At 41.7% G+C, this 22,076-nt stretch overlaps 1 protein-coding gene across 1 annotated transcript in view; it reads right to left on the bottom strand.

Annotated features, from left to right (window-relative positions):
• NCAM1 (neural cell adhesion molecule 1) overlaps window positions 1–22,076 on the bottom strand; it is a 60,190-nt gene that overhangs the window by 19,261 nt on the left and 18,853 nt on the right. Inside the window, exons 12-18 of the mRNA XM_075723407.1 lie at window positions 21,696–21,792; window positions 20,710–20,880; window positions 19,327–19,458; window positions 18,093–18,107; window positions 15,072–15,107; window positions 12,779–12,820; window positions 7,913–7,915 (exon numbers count right to left, since the gene is read on the bottom strand). Of these exons, the coding sequence (XP_075579522.1) occupies window positions 7,913–7,915; window positions 12,779–12,820; window positions 15,072–15,107; window positions 18,093–18,107; window positions 19,327–19,458; window positions 20,710–20,880; window positions 21,696–21,792 (496 nt within the window). The remainder of the gene's footprint in view (window positions 1–7,912; window positions 7,916–12,778; window positions 12,821–15,071; window positions 15,108–18,092; window positions 18,108–19,326; window positions 19,459–20,709; window positions 20,881–21,695; window positions 21,793–22,076) is intronic.

The following is a 22,076-nucleotide window of genomic DNA, read 5'->3' as shown; positions in this document are numbered from 1 at the left end:
ACAAGTTACCATTTTTGTGTGTGCCAGAATGGAGTCAGACGCTAAGTGGAAAAGACTCCACCCTTCCCCGAGAATATCCTAGAGCAATGACCAGTTCCTCGCTATTTTTGTTGTAAAACACTGATATGAAACACCTGGAAAATGTCGAGATAGGGTATGTGGCAAACAGGCAGGCTGTTCCTGTGAAATGTAGATGTAAAAGAGCATCATTGAAAAAGGACATTATGCTTGTCATACAGACCTGTGTTTCCACTTTGAATGTTGGTTAAGTTTTATAGTTGCTGGACCAGACTCACCAGTGCGCTCGCTTAAATGAACGTGGAAAAAATGGTACTGAATCGCAACAGCACATCTTTTCACGCGGCTTGCACTGGTATTAACTAATTGCAATAAATACAGGCTGGAGAGAACTAGGCCCCTTCGCTCTTCTGTGATAACCATTTTTTAAAGAGAAAGCTATCACTTCCCAATTTGCACCCCTGACATCGGCAGAAAACTGAGATGTCATTTGCCTCTGCAGGGCGCACTGATTTACAACCACACCCTTTCACACCCACGTCTCTACAGCTGCTTTTTCTAGCCTGTTCCTCCATAACCTGCACACACAATCTGCAGAGGATAGTTCCCCAATCCCAAGTACTTCCTTCTCACACCTTTACTGTAACACCTCTCCTAACAAAAGTCAAATCCACAGATTGTCCAATTACACAGTTACACCACCGCCCCCCCGCCCCGCCCTGCCTTCAGAAATACTGCAGCAAATTGCTCAAGAGACATGCTTCCTCCTTCTGCTTTCATGTTACCCTAGGGATCAATTGTTTCCGAAGTGCTGTAACAGCCTGTGAATTTACTATGCAAGAGGCATTATTACCTATTTATTTGTTTTTGTGGAATAAGAAACCCATCAACCGAACAACCCCGTGTCCCCAACGACATAAATAATTAGCAAAAGAACTTGAATGATAGAAGACCACTGGTCTCTCTTTTCAAAACTGACATAGAGCACAAGAGAGCTCAGATCCTGCTACCTTTCTGTCAGTGCCTGGATGCTTGCTTTGCTCCAATTTATGTAAAGGCAAGAAAGGCTTAGGTTCATCTATGCAAATGCTCATCTGAGACTGAAGCTGGAGCTATTATTTCTACAGCCCCCAAATGTTCCAAGAGTTTAAATGCTAGTCAAAGTCAGTAAGACTTGACAAAATTTATCACAAATCTTGCTGAAGCTTACAAGGTCATTTTACAGTACTTACTGACTTCTTTAGTATCAGCTCTGTGATGTAGTCTAAGTGCTTAAGCTATGCATCCTGGGCTTAAAAGCTTCTTAAGAACTTTTGACCATTTTAGCTGCTATTCTCTGGAAGCTATTCTGCCGAATTTCTTTATGGGTAATTTGAGCAAAACCAACACTGCAATTATTTGTAAGTTAAAACAGTAAGTTAAAATCAGCTGCAATTGGCAATTCCAGCAAACCCCTGAGATTAATTACACTCTGCTGGCTGGTCTCATTACAGGGTCCCAATGCTTACAGGTATTTTATATAACAATTAAAGTGGTTGAATGTTAAAAAGCAAAAAATTCCTACATCTCTGTTTAACCACAGGTATGCGTATTTCATGCATTTTGGAAGTATTTCTATTTATTCATCTGAGTGATGAGTTCCTCATTTAGAGCTGACTACAGGAAATTTATGTACAGAGAATACAACAGACAACACCCATCCTGCGTTGTGCTGTGCAACTTGAATCTAAATACACACTTCCCAAATGTTTGCCACCCCAAACATTTGCACAGGTTTGCTAATGCTGAGCACGTACTTTACTGTTCTAGCTCCAAGTGACCTACAGTTCTGCTAAAGCACCTGTCTTTACTTGCAGTGCCACTTGTGGTTTGGCCAATGGGCTTTCTTGTACACATGCTCACAGATACACCGAAGTGTGGTGAAAATACAATTAAAAGATGATCCAATTCTGAAAGGATCCCAAAGAGAACAATACCCAAACTCTGAAATGGTGACATTTGCAACTTAAGAACCTGAATGTAACCAAATGAGAACAAAACCAGGACAACGAAGTAACATTTGTGACTTTTAAAAAGCTCAGCCTGTTGCCTAGAGTAAAACTTTTTAAAAAGACTTAGTTCTGTTGCATTACACTGAAAGTGACAGGAAATAATGTCAGTAGTTATATTAAGATCAACTTTGAAAGATAACATCAGTCATGGGAATTTACAGGAGCTTCTTTCAACCCAAAAAACATTCTCAATTCTAAATCTATTCTCTCTGGATTTGTATTCAGCTACTAATGGAGAGCACATGCATTTCTGACTGGCCAGAGAAAGGTTAATCTTCCAGTATCTTTCAAAGCTGATCTTCAGGAGTAATTTGAAGCCCTTCCCCCACCCCCTTCCCCTCCAAAGAAAGAATTCAAGCACTTTCTTTTTTTTTTTTTTTTGTGAAACATCAATGAGAGAACTGCAAGAGCTAGACTGAAACAGTAATTTAAGATTAATTTGATTTTCTGGCAGGCTAACACATGCTCTGTCTAACATACCAACTGTTCCAAGAAGGTAATTACAATCCATAGATACAGAGAGCTCTTTGATGCAAGATACTTACATTTGTGCTTCACAACATAGTAACTCCTCTCAAAGACATAAAGAAGGAATGCTCCCTTTTTCCATGTTATATTTTTCTTTTCCAAATCCTTGCCTCTGCCTATATCCCCATTACAAGGCTCCCATGATACGAGCTGGACACTCAGGAGCTGTATTCCATCCTGTGACAGGTTTCTCAGTGACTGTACATTGAAAACACAAAGGTAATGCTCTCAACGTGACCATGGAGCTGCCCTTGCATGGACCTGTAGCGTGGTTTGAAGCAGACGGCACACAGGGATAGGTTTTCCTGTTTATGTTACAAGAGTTGCTATGCACTCCTCTGGAGTTCTCCTGGTTCACACAGTATAGGGCCATTCATGTCTCAAGAAATGACAAGAGGATTTCGTGTTGTTTAACTGATGACCACATTTGCCATCTACTGTATAGAAAAAAGGGTGGATTTTTATCTTTACTGCCAACTAACTGAGGCTGCATATTTGAAAAGCCCTTCCCAGCCCATGTTTCTCCTGGAATTACGAATGCTGCATACAATGCATTGCAGATTGAAAATTAAATGGGAACCAGCGAGTTCTAGATGAGCAGAAGTACCTCACCTAGGCATACTGAAAATATCAGATTAACCAAGCAATTACATTTTTTTCTTTCCTCAGTCCTCAAAGAAAAATATCACCGCAAAGGTTACTGGTTTTGACTATTGTGTTGATTTGAGCTGAAGAAGCTATTACTGCAATAGCTGTGTCACAACTATTAACCAATAATTAAATGAAACCAGACGCAAATGTTTTCTTCTATCATTTTTTCACACAAGAAACTAGCTCCAGTAACAACAATTCATAGCGACTCATTTTGCTGGACACTGAGCCACTTGACAGTGCTGAAACATTTATGAGCAGTAGTGCTTAACTGCTGCCATATTTGTGGTAGACTTGATGAATGACTTCACTAATAACTAGACAGTGTAAGCTCAACACCTCCTCGATACTCTTTCCCATCCTCACCTCAGAGAGATAATTAGTAATAAGCAAAGAGATCTTGAAGTGATAAGGGAACACCGTACTTACAGAATTTGACCTCTTATCTAACAGAGGCTAGAATTTTTTTCCAGTGATTGAGCACCAAGACTAAAATGTGAAGGAACATCCTTTGGAAAGATGCTCATTCTTGATAGATTTTAAATGTCAGAGATGGTGCTGTACCTATTATACAGCCATTCCAATGATTAATTACCCTCTCTGCTGAAACTCTTCTTCACGTTGAATTGTCTAGTTTCTAGCTCCCAATTCCTTCCTTCCCCAATAGTTTAAATGCAATTCTGCTCTGAGAAACATTCTCTTCAAATCGGAGTACACAGACCACTCCTAATGGCTGAAACCCCACAGGTACAGCAGTGCAAGCCCTGGCGAAGAATACTTTTGTTTTCCCTCCATAAATACATGGTATTTAATTTATCTTAAGCAGGCAGATGTAATCCAGATGCAGGGCTGTAAAATTAAAAATGGGTTAGTGTGTAATTTCAAACAAAGGAGGAAGAAGTTTAGTGGGAAAAGTTTAGTCCAGCAGAATCAGCATCCCTATAATGAGTCAAAGTGTCAGAGGCTGAAGAGAAAAGGTTGTCATCAGAAGGTTAGAGAAGAAACTCATGCTCACAGGACATGCATCCTCCCTACAGGATGGGGGCTGAAAAGCAAAAGTGCATTACAAAGGTGTGCTACATGCCTGGGGATCTCCCATTTACACTGAGCTGCCTGGACATATTGCAGAAATCTGCCTATTCCACCCATAAAATGTGGGATCCTTAAAGAATCCCTCCTGTGATGCTGCTACTTAGCTTATTGAGAGCACACAGCTCCAAGCATGCCAGACTTCCTCTGTGTAATCATTTTACAAACATCTATCTGCTTAGAATTCACTCTGCTGCAGAAGGAGGGATGCAGGATCTTATGCTTTCGCTCTATGGTGAGACAATGCCAAGTGATTATGTCTGAGCCAGATGGCATCTTATTCAGGCCAGCAGGGAGAGTATCAAGTAATGCAAGTGGAGCCCCCTTAGGGCTTAAGTAACTTAAATCTTCACTCCTATGCTTTACTCGCCTTGAGAAATGGGATGGATTTTGCTCCAAGATTGAAAGTTTCCAGGTTTCATCCACTCTACATACTTTGTCAGGACTTGACCACTTCCACTGATTTAAACTTCACCCACAGGACACTCTTCAGCAAAGGAAAAAAGTAAACTAACTAGGTGCTTTACCTATGAGAAAAACTAATAGACATGCATGGCACACTACCTGCTTCTTGCAATTTAAACTGTTTTTCAGCAAACCTTCTCTGGAGCTGAATTAAAGAGAGCACATGAAGTCCTATATTTTGAAAGGCAACTCCTCGGCTCTACGAAGGCTCTTCCAAAGGTGCCATTGACCAGAAATGACGAGCTGTGAATTAGACAGCCTTCAATCTGTTTAGATCGAAGTGCCTTTTAAGAAACTAGGTCTGTTTCTGCTCTCACATCTTCTGTAGCTCTGGGGACTTACTTTTTCTTTCCATTAACTCTTCTTTCTTTATCTTTACAACCACAAAGAGCTACACGAAAAAGATCAACAAGACTCAAGCTCTTCATCACTTGTCTGTCCAGATCCCTCCCCACATTCCTTATGGCTGGCTTCTCAAGAAACAATAATGACATCAGGAAAGACTCCTTCTGCATTGGTTTGCCTAATATCAGATTTTAGGCCAGAAACATCTTGCTGGCCAGTATGAGACACAAGACACTGGGACTAGGTGGCTCCAGCCTTGCAGCTCCTATCTTTCTAGGAAGCAGCACAATCATTTTGCTGCTTTCCATGAGGGCTACCCAATTGCTGCACTGTACTGGATTACAGTGCAGGTCCCAGGAGTCATCTAAATGTTACCGCATGGTCTTTCTTTTCCAGCAACCAAGTTTGTAACTTTCAGAAAGGAAAAAGCCAGTGTTTTGCTCTGATAAGAATAAAGGACAGTACATGCATGAAGTAAAGCGTTATTTACGATGGCACCGCCCTGTCAGGTTACACACGACTGGTAATCCAGTGTTAAGCTCAGAGATCCATTCTTTGGGCTTCAGATGTAACTCATAATGAATCTGACCAACTGTACTTGAAATAAGGAACTGTTCTGCAGGCTCCTGAAGCCTGAATCACTACCTGTTAGTTCTTACACATGATGTGAGGGTAGCTGAGGACAGTGCTCTGAGCCCTTACATTTTCAAATTATTTTTTATCTGCTTCTGCTAAGCCATTAGCACCAATAATATCCTGCTGCAGGGAAGCAGTAAATGTTTCCCGGTATTCTTTCACCATCGTTTAACTTATATTCAAAGTGCTTCCTTGATCTAATACTAGGCTGATGTAGCTGGATTTCAGAAGCTAACTGTTTCTAATTATCTGGTTTTCGGTGAGTGCCACAAGCACCAGGACTGGATGCAGCTGTAGTAAAAACTTGAGGTGGGGAGAAAAGAGAGTAAGAAAAAGCAGCACAAACTTTTCCTTAGTCACAGGGCACTGAATGTGTGCTGGACCCCAGAACTGATAGCAGTGTAGATGACAGGGACCTTTTATCACATCTCTTCTCCACTCCCATCAAATGCGTTCCTTCTGCCCACCTTTGAAAAGCAGCTCAAACTGGTTACTAGACAACTGCAGCACTTTAGACTATGAGCTTAAATCCTTGCCCAGCTGGCACGGAGGAAAGATCCTGCATCCTTGCTGTGCTTACAGAATAGAACTGCAATCTATGGTAATTTCTGCAACAGATGAACAAGGAAGCAGCTGATTTCTGCAATCTTTGACCATCATGTAAATAGGACTAGCTTGTGACCTACAGTGTCACAATTTGAAACGAACATCAGCCATACCTATGGAAAGTCTCCACAAGTGGTAAATATACACAGGTGAGACAGAATAGGTAGGGAGTCTTCAGAATGCACACAAGAGAAGGAAACATCAACAATCAAAAATAAGGAACAAAACCAGAAGAACATGCAAAAAAATGAGACAACCAAGTCTTCAATCCTCCTGGATTTCAACCAGAGAGGGAAGAGACTAGGGGAAGAGAGGCTGCTTCCATGCATGCAGTCATGTGGGAAGGTTACTGGTATTAGTTTTGTTTCCCTGGCAAACCCCAGCCTAAATCCTCTCCTGGTGGTGGTCCAAGACCATAAGGTCATTTCAGAATTTGTAGATTGAAAAAAGGCAATTGCTTCCTGGTTTTCAAAATTATTTGTTTAGGTGGGGAAGCAGAAAAGCCGGAGTTTCCCTTCCCCCCCTGCCCGCTTTAGATTATGCACAGAGTATTAAGTGAAGTTGTAAAAATCACAATGTTGCAGAACACTACCACACACCTCACTTGGAGGCTGATTGCATCTCAATAAGCTGCAAGGGTCAATCATTTGCTTCTTGATTTCATGGAGGTCACCAGCTACTGTAAACTGTTGTTGGTAAACGAGTTCAGATTAAATCCCCTGCCAGGCTCTGAGATACGGTGTGGGAGGAATGAGGTGCTCTGGCAAGAAAGGTGCAATAGTACTTCTGATGCAAATTGTGCGTAGTCTAGCTCCCATCATGTATCTTCTGTGTGCCTATATGTACTACTTTATAAAAACATAGTTCCCACTCTAGCTATGTTTAAGTTTTACTCATGATTTCTGTCTTAAATCACAGTGTGACATGCTTACCAATAACTAAATTTGAGAGATGGGGAATTTCAGATCCTTTTGATAGGCTACTACATATGTATAGTGTGAATGTGTGTGTGTGTATCTATCTATATAAATGTATACTGTATAGGGTCAAAATGTTGCTAAAGCAGCAGGAGATACGGTGTTCACATTATCTGAGATCTTACCCACAATCTCGCATCAACTAGCCGTCTGTAGTTGGCACACTGGTACCCTGAAAGGCAAAGGGATTTTTGCCATTGGTGTTAATGCCAGAGAGAGTTTTAGAACCTTGCTAGGACACTGACTATTGGAATCTGAGAGTAAAAGAAGCAAATGACTGAGCCACATGATTTTTGTCTTGGTTTTTTGGGTTTTGTTTCTTTAGCGTGGGTTGTTTTTTTTTCCCCCCCCCCTTCTCTCCAAGTTTTTTCAAGCTCAGTGTGGAAGACTGAAGTTGAGTTCTTGGCATGCAGACAGTGGTGAGTGACTTCGCCAAAAGGCTTGTAGAAGGATTTTAGAGTGATGGAATTTGGAGATCCCTGGTCACTGATCAGAGGGGAATCCTCACCCCAACTCTAGGCAACCAATCAGAACAAAGTATTTTACCTTCTGTTCACCAGCGTGGACGACATCATCAGCACCATGCAAGCCACATGACAAAGTCACATGATACGCACGCACATGATTGGTTGAAAGGAAAGTGGAGGAGGTCACATGGAAAATACAAAAAAATTAAAAAACTGATGTAAACAATGGGCAAGGGAAAAATCAACAACAGAATTACAGACTAAATAAAATAGAAACAAAATTAAATTAGCCAGTATATATCAGAAACACTGGGGAGATAGTAAACTTGCCTGGAAATATAAGAATATTAAACCATAGAAAGCACTGAGTTGTGACCTTGTGAGTATTAGGCACAGCTGCATCACTGCTTATTAATATAAAGTCAAAGAAGAAACAAACATTATTGTAGAGTGTGCGCCAGAGCTTGGACAGCTGAAGGAATCCACAAGACTGTTGGAAAGAAAAAGGGAATACACTGTTATTCAGAAACAGTCCAGGCAGCAGAGGTGAAATGGTCAAAATCATAGCCCACGCAGTTCGGTGAAGACAAACCTTGGCATGTCATATTGATGTATTCTCCCCGCTGCAGAAACAAATGTATTCCTAAATATCAACAACAATAGTAACTGAAAAAGAGACAGACCTACTACGTGTATGTATTTCCCAGGATAGAGCTTTCGATCAAAAAGCTGCAACCAGAATTTGGTCAGACTGACAGTTATCACTCAGAGTGCACAAGCTCCATTCAACACATTCAGCCTGAAGATTCAAGGAATGGCATGAGTCATGTACAATGAATTATACTGATGATTTCATGTGTGCAAGGGGTTTTTCTGTCAATGAGGAGAGGAAGGAAGTGCTCTGCACTGGAAATTAATTACAAAGATGGCACAAGGAAGACAGCTACTGCTGAAAGAGATGAAAAAGTGTGCAGACTGTATGACAAGGGAAAAAAAAAAAATCAGTTGTCAGACTGGAAGACACCACTAACTCCATGCTCTGTTTCCCTTCCTAAATTACTATCTACATTGTAACTTGCATTTTTCACGATTGTTCCTCTGTCTCATCTTAACGAGACTATTTCACAGTGCGCTGGTACTTCCCTGTTAATTTGGTGTAAAGAGAATTAAAGCCTTAATCTTTTGGGTGCTTGTATCTGACAAGATTAAGGGCATACCATTACTGCAGAAAGAACTGATGGTACAAAATGTAAAATCGATTTGTTACATCTAAGCTTTCAATCCGTTGTCTCTAGTTATAACCATAGACTCACAGAACTCTAGGCAGGTGCATCATGAAGGAGGGAAGCTTAAGAGTTACTGTGAGATTGCCTGGAAAGGCATTCAGTGTCTTCTGCTCATGAGGAAACATATTTCCAAATCCCCAGTAAGCTTAATATAACATGAGATTTAAAAACAGGCAAGAGAGGTTGTCTTTGAGATCAGTTCCTCCTGAGAGAAAGCTTTAGTTAAAGATCAAGGGCAAAATTAGCAGTATAAATATAACCAAAAGCTACTTTGGATGAGGCTTCTAAGGCACAGAAGACATTTGGAAATACTATCTTTAGCTAAAACCTTGAAATTCATCCTGTTGTCATGGGTAGAAGTCAGGTAGGCAGAATGCTGATTGTCTTGGAGCTTGCAAGGGAACGAGGCCCTGGTACACACAGGCTTCTATTCACAGGCAGTACTTAAGTGAAAGGGCTTTCACAGTCAGCTCTGTCTCTCTCAGGACCAAGGAACCTGATAAAAATGTCTTTTATAGCTATTGATATTATCAGGGCTTGTTAAGAGATATGGACCACTGACCAGCTTACTTGCAGATCATACTTTTAAAAAGCATGAAAAGGAGAGATGCAGTTTTTTCTGCTCTATGACAATGCTTCTCCCTAACTCCATAGCTAACTAGATCTTAGATTAGAGTTGTCTCTGAACATTAAATTCCTTTGGAGACAGGGACCTCAGCATTGTTTGCCTTGAGGCACTGCAATAGCTGCTCTTGGATTCTGGCTGGACACAGGCAGTGGCAGAGAATATACACATCTGTACTTACTTCCTAATAAATCTGGAATGAGTGAAAGGGAAAGGAAAAAGGAGTATGAAAGCTGAATTAATGAACAGCTGCTATCAAACTTTCATTTTTTATACAAATAGGCTTCCTCCCCCTGCCCTCCTCCCTGCCTCGCCATCTTATTATAACAAATACTTGGTGGCCAGGCCCATTTCCTGGGGAAAGAAATTCCAAAGCAAAAAGAGTCACCAGCTCCTTGGGATGCCCATGTGACCTTTCTCCCAAGACTGACCGGGGGCACTGTGCAAGATAACACAGATTTTATAGAAAAAAACATTTGGCTCTCCACCTGCATGTCTTGCTCAGTGTCCTTCAACTCCCTCATCCTGCAACTTTTTAATCTATTGGCCAGTATCTAGTAAATATGACAAAAGTTCCTATAGATTCTGGAAAACCAGGAGACTAGATAGAAGAAAAACCCAAATTAGTACCTCAGCTGAAAAAGAAAAAAACTTTTTCAAGTGACCTGTAACATTGCTAGGCAAAAGATTCCACAGTGGAGAGAGCTGCAAGAAAAACTTCATTACTGCCACTAATACAGAACTATTTATCCAAGCAACCTGAGAGGATTAAGTCAAAGGAGATAGATGTTCCTAAACCTCTTACATGACTATAGACATCTCCCATATGTTACTGATCACATAAAAGTAAAAAACTCACTAAAGTCAGTGAAGAAACTCTCTTCAGCTTCATTAGGTTTCAATAAGAGCCATTGTTCACATTTTACTGACTTGATGATGCTGCACGGCAGCCCTCAATTTCTGGTTGCTCTTCATTTCATTAATTTAACCACTGAGGTTAGGTTAGGGTAAGGCACAAGATCATTAAGCACCATCATCAATAATTAAATGATGCGAAGTTATAAGAGCACCTGCCTTGTGCCATTGCCCTTTTATGCTGTTGAATATAGCATATTCATATGCTGCAGAACAACTTAGCATACAAAACAAATGTGTCTACTATTTGCAAAAACTTAATACGTACACAAATGACAATGAGGCAGTGTGAGGTCAGATCTGCTTCTGTTCAGTATTAAGAACCTGAACTTCAAATGTAGGTGAAAATGGAAACTTTTACCCTTAAAAAACCCCACCACCACCCCCCCCCCCAACAAACACACAACCCACTCACCCACACCCCCCAACCAAAAAAAAGCGTGGAAAATGTTTATCATGAACTAGCTCTTAGTATCTTTTCTGGGTAAAAAGACCTGTTCTTTTCAAGGAACAAAGAATGTTCTGCAAAACATTAACACAACATTTTCCCTCACAAGTGACGCTATCGCCTAGTCCCACATATGAACAGCCATAATGGAGTCTCTGCCTCCTAAGAAATTAAAAGATTAGTAGAATTGCTGGTTGCCACCTTTCCCCTGCCTTTAGCCCTCCCCACCCCACCCTCCAAGTCTGATTCAAATGAAAAGTTCTCTTCAGCAATACAGAACCGCTACCACTCAGATGCATCAAGAATTATGGTTTGGCATGTTGTACAAATGAAAAATAGTGCTAGAAGGAAAGCATTCGTTATGGTCACTGGCAGATAAAAGGACATTTCATGCAATGTGTAAGACCATGGAATGCATCAGTCATAAATGCATTAATGATTTTTTTTAAAAATTCCTTTGGCAGTTCTAGACTAGCCATACTATCCTCTCTCTCCACCCCAAACCCCAAAATAATCACATACTTCATGCTTTTAGTATTTTCCATTTAGAAGTGATGAACCATTTTTAACTCACTACAGGTAAACACACAGGTCCTTATCTTAAAAGACCATATTCACAGAAACACATACATTTTATTATAGCAAGTCAAAAGAAAAACATTTGGCTTTGTAGAAATGATTAGTTGTTCAAAACACACATATGCACCATGTAAACCTATGTCTTCCTTAAGTGTTTTTCTTTTGTCTTCCAGGACTGTGTTATAAATATTTGCTTAGCTTTCATATTGGCATGTGATTGGCTATAAATCTCCTACAAGTAGGGATTAAAATCACACATATGATACATCCACTCAGTATCAGGAAGGTGCGTCACTGAACTCCTAACAGCTAGTCTAAACCAGACATTTCAAAATGGTTCTTTTACGTACAAATCAACTAATGCACATTTTAGCTATTTTTCCTTAGACTACTCGGATCCAGCATGGAAGCATCTGCTGACACAATTCAGTCTCACTAGGAATGGCTATCTAACCGACAAGGTACTGAGCAACAACTGAGGGAATCCAATTCCCATTTCGGACATGGGAATTCTTGTGAAGTCTTAGACCTCTTTTAATGCAGGCAAGGCATCAGTGTAAGATGGGGCAATGCTCCTTCTCCCCACAGTCCTCTCTCCTCTAAGATATTCTACCTCCTCATCTGCATCTTCTTTCAACATCCAACATCCATGGTTGTAACATCAACTGTATCTCCGTAAATTCACAGAAAACAGAGTAAGGCAGGGTAGCAAGAAGATTATTTAGTCCACGTCGCTTTCGTGAAGGCAGCTTTAACACTAAAAGCACTAATGGAAAACGCAAAAGGAAAACATTCCTTTTGGAAACGATCATTTAAATTTCTTTTTTTTCCCCCCTCTTTCTCCCCATCCATGTTTCTTCTAAACCTTGTATTTCCATTTTTTATTGCATGCTTTGTAAGATGACAGGAAGAGGAAGAGTGATACCATGCTGGGTTCTCAACAGCTACATGCTCACACAACACATTAATGACAGATTTTTGATTGACAGACATCAAAATAATGCGGTATAGCGCTTTAATTCCCTCGATAAAAGGGCTACAGCATAACAAATAGCACTTTGGACCAAAGGGGAGCAGTTCTTATCTACTCACTTGGTGGCTCTGAGCTTTCGGATTCAGCAAGAGGCTGAGTTGCTATGGAAACATGAAGGATAGATAGGACATGTAAAGGTGAAGCATACCATGTAAATAAGTTATAAAAGGCAGGGGCAGGGGTGACAAAGGAAAGAGAGGAGGTCTAATGAGGAGAGAGTGAGAATGATACTGAATCCTTACAGCAGATGTGTATTACCTGAAGAGGCTGCAAAAATTGTGCTGTGGTACTGCTGTTTTCCAACCCCTCTCCACAGGGAGAGTTTGCTGCCAGATTCAGGCCTCTCCAGGTGCCAGGGAAGCATGGTTCCTGCAGCAAGCTAGGGCTCCAAGGGTCCCTACTGATGCTTTTTCATCCTGAAGAGTTTTGATACTATGAATCCAGTTTCAGAGACAGTTACACCATTTTTGCCTACTTTTGGCCCAAATAGCAACCTAGGTTCACATGTTGCTAGCCCATTAAGTACTGGAGTTTCTGGGAGGCCCTCTAGAGCAGCACCCCCTTGCTAGCTTTTGCCCAACTATAGAAGACAAAAGAGCAAGGACTAATGAGAACTTACCCTGGTGATACACCGTTCTTTCTCACCTCCATGCACTAGGGCCAGGGTACAGGCAGAGAGGAGGAAAAAAGATCTAATGGCCCAACAAGGTGTGAGCACTCTTGAGAAATAAGGCAGTTTTGAGAGAAGCCGATAGACTGGAAGCCCCTTGAGAATGCTGCTAAGCACTGCACTCCCAAGAGCAAAGGCAGACCGCACAAGCACTAAATACAAGGATTACCAGGACAGAAGGACAAAGAAGAATGTGTCTACTTCCAAAAGCCATGGGAAGAATGCAGCACGAGACACATGAGCTGTGAGGGATTTCTCTCCTATTCTATATAACATCTTTAAAAACAAAAGAATTGTCACTGTCATGTCTTCATGACCAGGCAGAGAACTACAGCTACAGAGAGGGATAAATCAGACAGCTTGAGAAGCTGGAGAGCAGCCCTGCAGAAAGAGATCTGGGGGTTTGGGTTGATGGCAAGTTGAATATGAGTCAGCAGTGTGCGCTGGCACCCAAAAAGGCCAACTGCATCCTGGAATGCATCAAGCACAGCATAGATAGCCAGTCGAGGGGGGCGAGTGTCCCACTCTGCACTGCACTGGTGCAGCCCCACCTCGAGTACTGTGTGTAGTTTTGGGCGCCTCAGTATAAGGAGGACAGCAAACTATTAGAGTGTGTCCAGAAGAGGGTGACCAAGATGGTGAAAGGTCTTGACGGCAAGACTTACAAGGAGCAGCTGAGATCACTTGGCTTGTTCAGCTTGGAGAAGAGAAGGCTGAGGGGTGACCTCATCTCAGTCTACAACTTCCTCAAGAGGGGCAGTGGAGGGGGAGGCGCTGATGTCCTCTCTCTGGTGACCAGCAATAGGACACAAGAAAATGGAATGAAGCTGCATTAGGTGAAGCTCAGACTGGATATTAGGAAAAGGTTCCTTACTGAGAGGGTGGTTGGTCACTGGAACAGGCTAAGCCTGTCAGAGTTCAAGGAGCAGGGAGTTGGACTTGATAATTCTTATGGGTCCCTTCCAACTTGAGTTATTCTATGATTCTATGAATTCCTTTTCCTCCCATGGCAACTTCAGTGCTGCTGGTGTGAGGGGAGAACAGAATAGACCCTTGTGCAGTTTGCAGCCTAAATCTGATTATGCAGATTTAAAAAAAATGATGAAGCAGTATATAAAGAAATTAGTTTTCTTCCACACCTCCAGAAGGTGTCTTAGTAACAGGCTTAGGGAAGCACAAGCCATTCCCTGCCGATGACTTGAGTATCTTCCACTCTTTTTAGCTCAGAAACTAAACTCTTCATTTGCTGTGCTAAGTTGAATTCAGGAAATTTAGCTTCACACCACAAAAGCTGAGCATATCCCATAAGACGTCCCCAACAATGGAACACAAACTCATCAGAAATCTTAATGGCAAAGGCCAGTGACAACAACCAGCCTTTACATGGGCAGAGTTTCACTCTACTTCTTTTTCTTGATCTCTCTCCTTCCATGAGTCCAGCATACCTGGGAGCTGTCTGTGGCTTTTTTCAGTACTGGAAATCAAACTTATGCTTATCTGTAGTTCCTCTACCTGAAGATTCAGTTTTCACTCGGCGGGGGGGGGGGGGGTGGGGGTGGGCGGGGAGCGTCTATACAGAAAAGAAGGAAAACACCCAAGGATGTTAGGCAGACTGCACCACACGCAGTGAGGAGATGCATGCAAAGTGGAACAAAGACAACAGCCTCTTCTACCATACTCACTCTCTGCTAAACGGGAGGTGGGTGCAGCAGTACTTGCTAAAGAAAGAGAAAGGAGCGTGAGGAGGGGAGTTGATTCCTGTTAAATACTGCCAAAAGACAGAAAATTAAAAAACAAATTGGTAAGATCTTGTCAGATCAAGCCTCTCTGGACATAGAGCGCAACCAAGAGTACTTGCACCTTGCCAGACCTGCATTTTGGATCCTCTGTGAGTTCTTGTTTTAAACCAACCTTGTCATAACACAGGATCACTGAACACACACCACTGTTCACCAATGTTCCCAGGAATTCAAACCAATGCCATTTAAGGCCAGCAGAGATGCTGGCCAGCACTGCGCATATGGCAGCAAAACACAGCCTGCTCGACCACTGTTTTGGTGAAGGCCATTGCTAACTATCCTATTGCCAGCTTAGGACCTGGTGGAATTTGAGGATTATTTTAGTGTTGTTTTGTTGTTCGTTTTTTTGGTGGGGTTTTGGTTTAGGGTTTTTTTTTTTTTTTTTTTACATTAAGATATTTTGATATCAAAACCAACCACACCACACACACACACACACACTCTCGTCATTAAAGACACATTTGAGTCCCACCTGCACAACAGCAAGAAACAGCTGGGGCTCAAAAAGAAACTGTTCACAAGGTCTGTGTGCAGCCTTTGTTCGTCTTCAGATTTATAAGGAGAAGGAAATGCAGAAGACCAGTAAATTGTTGGGATGAAAATACAAACCTGGGTCAAGTTAGACAGATACCCTCCCAACCCCACAATTCTTATCTGCGCTAGTATAGTACATCATTATCACTAATTACTTGGGCTTTCATGTGCCTCTAAGATAGAAAGAAACTACTTTTTGCTTACTGATGAAAATTAAAAAGAAAAAAAAATTAACAAAATAATCCCAGCAGGCATTAAAAAATGGTGTCATTCTTTTACATTCAAGTAGAAACTTTAAATAATACGGCAACAAAACCAAGTTGCTTTGGCTAGTCTGACAATACAGCCTTGGCTGGTGTCAAAACACAGTTTTTATATTCTTTCCTGTAAAATTTCTGAAACACATCTGTGATCTTCAAACCACACCAGACTAGGGGACACCCAACTTTTTCATGTTTTGACTTTGCCCACAAACAGGTAATATTGTGTGACTGGAATTCCAGCACAGATGAAAAAAGGCATTTCTGTTGTTCCAACAATCTCTTCGCCATTGCTACAACCCAGTTCATGATCTGAGATGGGCTTTGAGAACCCCAGAGAGCAGAGAAAGAATTAGACACCCAAACACTCAGAAGGATCACAGCTCAAGGCACAAACGTGCCTGAAAGAGCACCAGCAGAATTTAATTTGTAAATTAAAAAAAAACGTACCCACAAAGAAGGAAAAAAGAAATGGAACTTACCCTACAAGGGAGCAGAGTTAGGGACTACAGACTGATTGATAACTGATTGCCACATTAAAAAAAAAAACCCAAAACAAACAAAAAAAAACCCCAAAACAACCAAAAAACACCAAAACCCAAAAAACTCCTCTACAAGCGTGATTTAACATTTTTCAAAGCCACGTACCTGTCCCCAAGTGATGAACACGAGGCTTGGCAGACAGATCTGTCGATGTGGCTGAAACAAAGCTTTTAATGTTCTTTTTCCTCTCTTCTTAATTGGATCTTTTCCCTTTTCCTGTGGTACTGATCTGCACAGAGACTGAACACCCAAGCCCTTATCTCCCTTGTGTATCACTGACTATGTCCAATTCAGAAGGGCCTACCAAATCGTATGCCTGATAGTTATAATGCTAACCGTGATTAACTTCATATAAGGGCTATATTACTTCTACTGAAATTAACAGGCTCCAAACAATTTTAAGAAATGGACTGCACATATGTTCTGGAAACATGTCTCCCAGTTGTCTCTTTGTAACTACTGTAATTTGCAATTCTGTCTATCCATCTGTCCATTTATTCATTCATTCATCTTGACTACCAATCCATTCATCCTGTTAGTGGTCCACTAAGTCCAAGCTTTTGTATAATACAATCTTTAATGAAAAATAGTACAAGCATGATTCAAATTGTGTAATTAGGGTAAAAAAAAAAAAAAGAAAAAAGAAAAAAATCTTTCCATTTTTTACTTCAGCTTCAGAAATCTCAAAGAATGCAACAGCAGCTTCATAAAGCTTGCCCATGCAATCTTGGAAATAACAACAGTTCACTACAAGGACACATACTTTAATAAACAGATTAATGTTCACTTAGATAAAGAGGTTTCTTTTAGCTGCCATTAAGTAACTCAGATTTGAAAGGCACGAAGCTATGGAGCATACAGTGTTTCACTGAACCCAACTGACAATTAAAACATACCCATCAAATCTCTCTAACTCATTTTGCATCGGGAAAGGGGAAACATGCATTTTTTTATTTAGTATGAGGTTTATTTATTTATTTGAGTATACAATCTATACAAGTGCTGGAAGACTGTCCAAAGACTACTAACGGTAAAAAGTATTAGTGAGAAGAGGCAAAAAATGTGAATTTTTTCTTCAAGTTTTTGCTTTCAAAGTTGTGAAGATATTAAAAAATTCTGAAGTTTTTGGTTGGCTCTTAATTGGTCTAAACCAGATCTGCAGTTTAGCTAAAACTTTCTCCTGTTTTTTTTTTTCCCTGAATTATCTGCATTTCATTAATATTTGAAAAGTTTTAATCAATTCATAAACACGAAGCCTTCCACTACTCCACTCCAATCAACAAGCTAACTATTATTATTAGACAATCACTAAGTTAAATATTTGAATTGCATGCTTTACAATAAAGACAAAGATGTTAACCCCCAATTTTGTTCTAAAAAGAGCAGTATTAACCATTGTAGAATGACTATTCTAGTGTCAGTCTTGTTAGGAAATGGACAGTACCAGTTACTTCATTTCTAAAGACCCTGAGAGGAAAAAGGTACTAGATTAAAAGCTATGTTATGTATGTTAAAGGAACACTCTAGGAACATAAAAAGAGTGAAAGAAATGCAGGGAGGCACTTACGTGAGTGAGGGATGCCTGCAGTTTTTCCATGGATGGAACACAAACAAAAAGAAAAGACAGAGATAGGAGAAAAAAAAAAATGTAGAGGAGGTGAGGAGATGGAGAACATGGAGCTGGAAAATCAAAATACCACCAGCTGTCTCAAATCCAAGCCTAGGGAGTGGGGAAGGTTACAGGAGTTATCACAACAGACTGGACATCAATTGCAAGGGCTGGCTTACTGCACAGAGCCTGGGAATTCCAAGCAACAAGGCATATGTACTATCCCATACCGCTCAGCAGTTCTGGTGAGGCAGAAGTTGGCAGACAAAATCAAGACCATGCACAGCTCACAGAGCCTCAAAGCATGCACATACATGGGCTAGGAATATTGTTAGCTCTAAATTCAGGAGAAGGTCTTGCATAGTGGTTTCAGAAGACCTATGAAATAGGTACGCAAGTATGGGTGCAGTGGTGGGGAGAAGAATAGGCTGTAGATCTAAATGCAAGGGGAATGGGAAAGAAGAACCCCAGGGGTTGTAGGCAGTTGAATACAGATCCTAATACTTGGATGAGGCCATGTACAAGTATAACAGACCAACTCTTGCCTGCCTGCTTTTTTCACATCTGCCCTACCCACTCTAAACTTTTTTTCCCCTCATTCTCTCCTTCCTGTCTTGCATAACTCTTTGGATTTTAATTCTTGCCTCTTTTGTTCCTGGTTGAAACAGGAGGGAAAGTGTTAGGCCACAGCAGAGCATCCTGCCATTGGAGTGGAAGATTATCCAAGTAAAGCAAACAAGAAGCTGTGGAAATCACCTTACGGGCTGCATGGGCACCTTTAAGCAGTTTCCACAGTTCATGGCCAGTCCTATGCTGAACCTCTTAATTTCTGATTTGCAAAAAAACCTGCCTTGCAACAATGACATTACATTCTCTATGATTAATGCCCTTCTCTACTCAGTGCTTTTTCTTATTAAAACTCTCCATTGCATAGCCCATTCTCTTTGACAATACAAAGTTTATACGAGTAACCCAGGGCACAAACTACTGCAAATAAAAGTTCCTCTGCCTCCTACCTTCAAAGATTTTTAATTAGTAATGAAATTTACTCCAACCAAAAAGCACAACAAAAACAAAGGGTGCAGCAAGGTCTGCAAGAGAAGGTGGTGTCATCCATGCATGGCAGAGATTCCCTGGAAAGATGCAAGGAAAGAGAACCAGAGAAGCAGAGGGAGGTCTCAGTTTTACTTACGAACTGGCTGTGTCTTGAAGTCGGATGGCAGGCTGATCTCACCCACACCCTTGCCATTGACTGCAGACAGTCTCACAGAGTAGGTTGTTTCAGGTTTCAGGCCAGTAATAGTGATCACACCCTCCACATTTGCTGTTGCAGAAACAAGGGAGGAAAAGCAAAGAAAGGCTTAGGCTTTAAGTCCATAATAAATGCCATGTTTCTATCGTATACTTGTGCCATGCTTACGCCATGTAACAGAGCCCTCTTCTGGACTGAGCCTCACATAAACAGTGTAGACAAAGGGAAAGGTCAGAGCTTCCACCTCTCTGTCAACCAGCCAATTAGAGGTGTATTGCCACCGCCTCTCTAGAGGGGATGTAGTGGAGTTTGTGGTAGACACCAGAGGACATCAGCCCTTGGCCTCTGCCAAGGAGCTCCCTGAATAATGCTCTTCAAGACCACTGTCATGTGGGGCTCTGACTGTAGTAGACATACCACCTAGAACTGCTCATCTATTTGGCTGCATGATCCAACTGAAATCAAAGGCCTTAGCAGGAGAGAAACCCATCTCGCTCCTTTAACAATCTATAAGGAGGTCAGACACAATGTAAGAGGTGGAAAGAACCTGCTGTGGGGTCATTGTGATATGAAGAAATAAGCAAGCTCTATTCTTCCTGCACAGACACAAAGGGAGAAATGAGAAAAATAAACTTGACTCTAGCTATGATCACATCACTCCAGCGGGGACCTAAAAGAAGAATTTCAGTTCCAGCCAGGATTGGTGGTAGAAGATTCAGCTCTGAAATAGAACTCTCCTCTTCATAGTCCTCCCAAATCAAAACTCCTCTGGTTTACTGGACTTCAGGATACATTTTAAGCAGTGTGTGTTCCTATAGATTGCTGTAACGAGACAGGGTGTAAGGGGACTTAGATGTGCTTCTGGAATAGGAGGGTTTATGTTCCAAGGGGAACTGAAGGGTTACTAAAGGGGCTCACAGACAAGGCTAGAAAAGCCTTCTGTAGGAAGCACACAGTCATTCCCCAGTCAGCAAGCAAAATGTCATGTGATACCAGGCACAGGATTCTTCACCTTATTCAGACAGGATGGTGTGAACAAGGAAGGGATACGGAGATGAACTTAGTGCTACAATGCACACCCTGTAGGTGGAGAAGGCTGGTGCCCTGTCACACACATTGAGCTATCAGCACAGTGGAGCCCTCATTTCCAAAAGAAAATTCAAGGTGTCACTGCAAAGCAAATGTTTAAGAACTTGTCTGGGGCCTTAATATAGGAGCTGAAATTGCAAAGCTATGGAACCCTCCACTCTGGCTTTCCCCTAAAGGAAAGAAAGTCTTTTCACATGCAGGTGGGGGAGGTGACATCTTGCTTTATCATCGTACCTTCTTTTGCATCATACAACCTTGAATGCCATTCTCCCTCTCCCAGTGCCCTCCACTCTGCTTTGTACTTGAGGATGGGCACCCCGCCGGTAGCTTCAGGCTCATCAAATTCCACCTGGGCAGTACTGGAATAGGGTTCCACTCTGTCAATGGAAGGAGAGGACGGAGTATCTGGGGAGGAAGGGAAAACAACCAGTGATACAGAAGACAGTGGGGAAACATGCTCCAGCGGCAAAGAAAACAGAAAACTGGGAATATCAAACACACCCTTATCATGGCTTCAAAAAGGAGAGGAGAAGGGTAGACCTGAGGCTTCCCTCAGGAGGAGAAGGCTATTAAGAAGGCTTTAAAGAATGCTAATTAGACAGTGCAGAGACCTTCATCTTGTCTCTCCTCCAAGAGGCTAGAGACTTACAGTAGCTTCTTCAAAAAAGGACAACTAGAGCAGAGTAGCAAGACCATCCTGGATGCTATTCTGTCCCTACAATCTCTTCCATAGGGCACTCCAATACATAGCTTGACCATTCCTAAATATGTCTCTACGGCAGCCCTAAGAGGACACCAGAGTCATGCAGAGCCCTTCCAGTCTCTCATGCAGTCAGACACCAGGCCTCTTTGGTTGGTACACGGTGATCTGAGGTTTCTATCTTGCACTAACTGTATTATTAGGGATATTTTGCTGATTTTGAGAAGCACGTGTGCACGCATATGCACATATGCAACAGCTGTCAGAAATCAAAGATCACAGCTCTGTCAAAGTGGAAGTGCAAAAAAAGAATGAGACCCTTCAGAGAAAGGAAACAGATACTGAGGATCTTCTTATCTACAAGCCATCCCAACGCAAAAATCTACGAACAGTCTCTTTGAAAGTAGAAGCTGGCTCTCCTGCTACCCCACCAACACAAACTAGAAAAGAACAGTCACCCTGTCACCTCAGCTCAAGGGCTGCATATACATTTCCTTATCTCCCTGCCTGGGATGCTCACCTGCCTGCACAAGAATGAACTCTGAGGACTCCTGGCCAATGCGGTTCACAGCAGTGCAGTTATAGTTCCCAAAGTCATTTTCAGAGTCTGGTGTCACCTGTGGAAGGAATGAAGGCTCATGCTCGGATCAGAAAACCCTTTTCACTCTATGAATGCACCCTGCATTTTGCTAGGGAGAGAAGCCACAATAAAGTACATGTGCTAACACTCTAAGGGCTGTCCACAGAGGAGAGAACTGCAGTGGGCAGGAAGTCAAAGGCAAGGTGGGGGGTGGTGTCTTCTATTACCCGATTGTCTACCAACAGGGTGCCCCGACAGAAGACTTAACTCCTTCAACATCAGGAACATAAATTATTTGATAGTACTTGAGCCTTCCTGGTT

This window comes from Pelecanus crispus, chromosome 19 (genome assembly GCF_030463565.1).
Source record: "Pelecanus crispus isolate bPelCri1 chromosome 19, bPelCri1.pri, whole genome shotgun sequence".
NCBI classification, from domain to species: domain Eukaryota; kingdom Metazoa; phylum Chordata; class Aves; order Pelecaniformes; family Pelecanidae; genus Pelecanus; species Pelecanus crispus.
The sequence above is the reverse complement of the archived record's forward strand: the minus strand, read 5'-3'. Positions and strand labels throughout refer to the sequence as shown.